General features: G+C 31.6%; 1 protein-coding gene across 1 annotated transcript in view; it reads left to right on the plus strand.

The window, feature by feature from the left end:
* LOC106471504 (serine/threonine-protein phosphatase 6 regulatory ankyrin repeat subunit B-like) overlaps window positions 1–4,491 on the plus strand; it is a gene marked incomplete at its 3' end in the record, with an annotated part of 79,291 nt that overhangs the window by 3,598 nt on the left and 71,202 nt on the right. The window contains exons 4-6 of the mRNA XM_013932106.2: window positions 602–679; window positions 1,735–1,898; window positions 4,004–4,116. Coding sequence (XP_013787560.2) covers window positions 602–679; window positions 1,735–1,898; window positions 4,004–4,116 — 355 coding nt within the window. The remainder of the gene's footprint in view (window positions 1–601; window positions 680–1,734; window positions 1,899–4,003; window positions 4,117–4,491) is intronic.

Genomic DNA, 4,491 nt, shown 5'->3' on the forward strand with positions numbered 1-4,491 from the left:
AATTGATTAGAATACACTGATTCATCAATGGGTGTCCTTGTTGTTTAGATTGATTAGAATACACTGATTCATCAATGGGTGTCCTTGTTGTTTAGATTGATTAGAATACACTGATTCATCAATGGGTGTCCTTGTTATTAACATCTTTTTGTTTGGAACCTCATAGTGGATTTTGTATCTTAGACCTGAGAAACAGCAATGTTCATGTAGCATATCAACACTACCTTATGTTTTGTCTTAGGTCAGAAAGATTCAAACTTTACTTTGTGATTAGGACCAGAGTTATACATATATTTCAACATTGCTCTAGATTTTGTGTCTTAGACCAAAAATATAGTAACATTGCTTTAGGTTTTTGGTTCTAGGTTCTAGACCATAGAGATATTATCATAACTATAAGTTTTTTGTCAAGTGGTTGTTTGAAGAATCTGTGTCTTGTCACTTTAAAATTGAATTTAGCTGGTTTGGTATGCAAGTGTAATGAGAAGCTTAACTTACTAGGTTGCAGTTTCAATATGGTTAATATATTCTAGGTAACTTGTAGTTTATGAGGTATGTGGGTGTATTGAAATATGATTGTATATATTTTTCTTTTCCTTAGGTACTGTTGAATGAAAGTGAGCCACTAGACAAGTTTCGAGCTGTTTCTGTTTTAAAAAAGCCTCATGAAAATTTCAAGGTAAAAGTTTGCTTAAATAATAGTAGTAACTTTTACCTTTTATTATAAATGTGTTATGATTGTAAAGTTTAATAAATGTTAATTAAGTGTTATCTAAATTGTTTTTAATAAAGCAGAAGAGTTTTTTTTTAATCTTTCTGCAGTGTTTTAACAGAGCTGGTTAATTTTAACAGATAGATATCATATGTTTGTTGCAGTAACCAATGAATATTATTTTACTTCAAAGTTTTCCTCTGTTCTAACAACACTTTCTTCATATTAATGATTGATGTACTTGTATATTATGCTTGAAGATGGTTGATTCAAATAACATAACCAGATACTTTTACCACAAAAGAAATATATACGTGAAGTATAATAGGGTGTGAAAAGTACCTTGTTAGCTGAAGAATTTCTCAATTTGTTGATTTACAGCAAATGGTGTTAATTTTTTTTTGGAACATCCCCAGATGTATGTTTCTGTGGACATTGTTTTATCTTGGATGTGATATCCAATACGGTATTGTTTCTACTGTTAAATTTAAATGTTGATGTTTGCAAGAGATTTTCTTCACTAGACAATGTCTTGTGTTTGCTTTCAAGAAGTTCCTGTTTTTACTCACTGGTTTTTGTTTCCTTACTTTTCGCATCACAGGTGGGGGAATTAATCTGAATTTGTGGTTGGGTGGGGGTGGGGGCACTTTGTATGCTATGTTAAAACAGTAACTTTCCCTGGTAATTACACACAAGTATCTGTTCACCATTCAAAGGGGCATTTCACTACTGGGTCAAAAGTTGGGGGGCATATGTCCTCCATCCCCTTCAATTCCAGTGCCTATGCTTCACATTTATTTTAAATTTACAAACAATCTTTAATGCTACCAATGTTTCAAATAAGCTTAAACAGTGAATGCTTATAGAAAGTGGTCAACATTTGGACCTGATAGACTTTATTTGAGCACTTGAATTAACAATTTGACTGCCAGTTTGACTCCTCTGTAAATGTCTTTGTGTGAAACATATGATTAGGTACGTACCATGTTTAGAAGTTCTTGTTAAAATACTTGTTTTTACAGGTTACTCCACTTCATTGTGCAGCTGTTAATCCAAATCCCAAGTACTTATCTTCACTGTTATCAGTTGTTCCTGACTATAACTTAGTAGATAAGAGTGGGTGGAGACCAGTCCACTATGCTGCTGCTTGCAAAAGTACAGGTCCTTTGGAGCTTTTGCTTTCAAGGTAATAAATAAAAATGTTTATGAAAGTATATATCAAATTGTTGCATGTATATGGGATAATAATGATCAGCTTATAACTTTCACTAGTATTGGCAGGAAAAGAGATATAATATTTGTAAAAGATTATTTTGTGTGTGTGTGTGTATTTTATATCGCTATATTGTCAATATAGCTGCATGAACAAATTTAGACAAATTACTAACAAATAATAGAATATAAAGGTACTTTTTCTCTGAGAAGTAAAGTGGAAAACATTTTAATTTTCATTAACCTTTATGGCTCAAAGTATTTACACAAATACATTTTTTTAGTTTTTATTTAAGGTAAGTTACTTACTCAAAAGAACAGAATATTTGCAACAGTTAAGGAATACCATAATTCTCCCTTTCCCACTTCATGTCCTAGTGAAGATGAGCAAAAGTAAGTTTGCACAAAAGACATCCATTTATACCTGTCTAGACAAACTATTTAAGCTGAAAAATTACTTCTATGCTTTCTTTTACAGAAATGATTATATGATGAGGGAAAGAGGTTTCTCAAACATATAAAGTAATATACTACTGTTCTTTAGCATCAACATTTTCGCTTGTTGTTCATAATAATTTTATAATACAATTCAACAGTTAAGTCTACTCTACTAGTTCACAATGCCAACCAATACTTCTAGAACAGCTACATATTCACACAATACAATATACTGAATTTTTCTCTCTCTAGTTCAACAGCAATAATTTGATACCTAAACAAAAACTACACATTACCAAACTTTAGAAGCTTTAAGAAAAATCACATGTACAACTAATAGAATACATAATGTTAATAGTACCACAAGTTACAGTTAATGGAACACCAGTTGTTAAGGTTTACTTGGAATTTAAAATAGTTACAATAAAAGAAAAACAAAATTGTGTTAATATATTGTTGTTCTTTACAGTGGCAAAGGTTCGACTGATGCTGTATATTTACTGAATTGTGAACTATCCAACTTCCTTGTCACTTAATTGATAACAAGTTAACTCTCATACTTTATGGAAAAAAACTTAACAGTTTCAGAAGTGTGTTTCATACATACAACATTGATGCACTTTGTCGATCACAGGGAATAGAACCCTGGATTTTAGTGTTCTAATTTTGGAAACTTACTGCTGTCATCCTGTAGGACCACATACATGAACTTATTAAAGTTTCTAAACTGGCTTACGTTATAATGCACAACAACAACAAAAAAAAACAATGAAGATTTTACAAATAACAAGAAATTTAGATTATATAACAAAACAAAAATTTTTAAATGGGTCAAAAATGTGCAAAGGTTTCTTCTCTGATCATTCATTGTCATCCTACATGAGAATCAATCCAAAAACACTTGAGTGAAAAACAAAAGCTATAATTATGCTTCAGCTCAAACAGTAGATGATATCTCATAAACAACAAAATAAAACACTTTGGTAATGCTCACATTAGTATATATCATTAAATTTTTGAGAGATAAAGTAAAAATCTGTTAGCCATTGTTGCTAGGTATGTGCACTACAGTGTTCAGTCTACCATTTGCTACTGCACTTGGCATACTTTTTGGAGTTGCTTCCCTTAGTAGCAACTAATGGTGAAAAAAAAGATTATTTTAAAAGATGTTTTAAAGCACATTTTACATTTTTGACATTTAAACCTTGCAAAAGTATGCCCACTGAACACCCCTCTTCATGTTTATTGCTGGACAAACATTGACAGTGCTGGAAATTTCGAAATTTTCTTGAAACTCAGTTCTGGAATCAAAAGTAGGCAAAGCTGGTGAATGAAAATTTGCAGATGTGTTCTAGAGATGCACAATGTTCAGGATAAAGCAAAACATTTGCCATTTTTAATTCTGTAGAAGAGTAAGATAACAGTAATTTGTTTTCTTCTTTTTGATTTTGGCTACAAAACTACCACTTTGAGGAAAATTGAGGGCAAGTGATTTTAAATATGCAGGTAGAGTAATACAAATATTTTACCCTGTCTTAGTAATATGGAATATTAAACTTAGAATTTCTATTTGTTTATCTTGTAGTAAAAATAACAAGGGTAATGTAATATTTTTCTAAACCTTACATATATTTATTTTAGGGGCATAAATGCTTATGAAACTCAAACTGAAGGTAACACCCCTCTTCATGTTGCATCTCAGACCGGTAGACACCATAACGTGGAGCTGCTTTTTAAGCATGCCGTTTCTTCAGGTAATCTCATGTTATTATATTATATATATTTTATGGAATATTACACCTTGAATGTTAGTCTAGTAACTATAATGTGAAAGTATTATTAGGTCAGTATCCAACTGCCATTAGTGGCACCGTGTTATGTGTTTCCACCATAGATGATATACAATACAGCTGCAAAATGGAATCTGTAAATGATGGTAGTTTTGTGCTTACTGAATATCTAATCTTCCATTGTCATCATCATCAATGCTGAACACTGACAAGTTTGATCATCCTCCATGCATCAAATACCTGTACTTCAAAATGTAAAATAGCATGCTGCAATGTTACATTGCAAGGCTCCATATTGCTCTGTGTGTGTGTGTGTGATGACTGGAACTAATAAATAAA

This window comes from Limulus polyphemus, unplaced genomic scaffold, assembly GCF_000517525.1.
Source record: "Limulus polyphemus unplaced genomic scaffold, Limulus_polyphemus-2.1.2 Scaffold4662, whole genome shotgun sequence".
Lineage (NCBI taxonomy): Eukaryota > Metazoa > Arthropoda > Merostomata > Xiphosura > Limulidae > Limulus > Limulus polyphemus.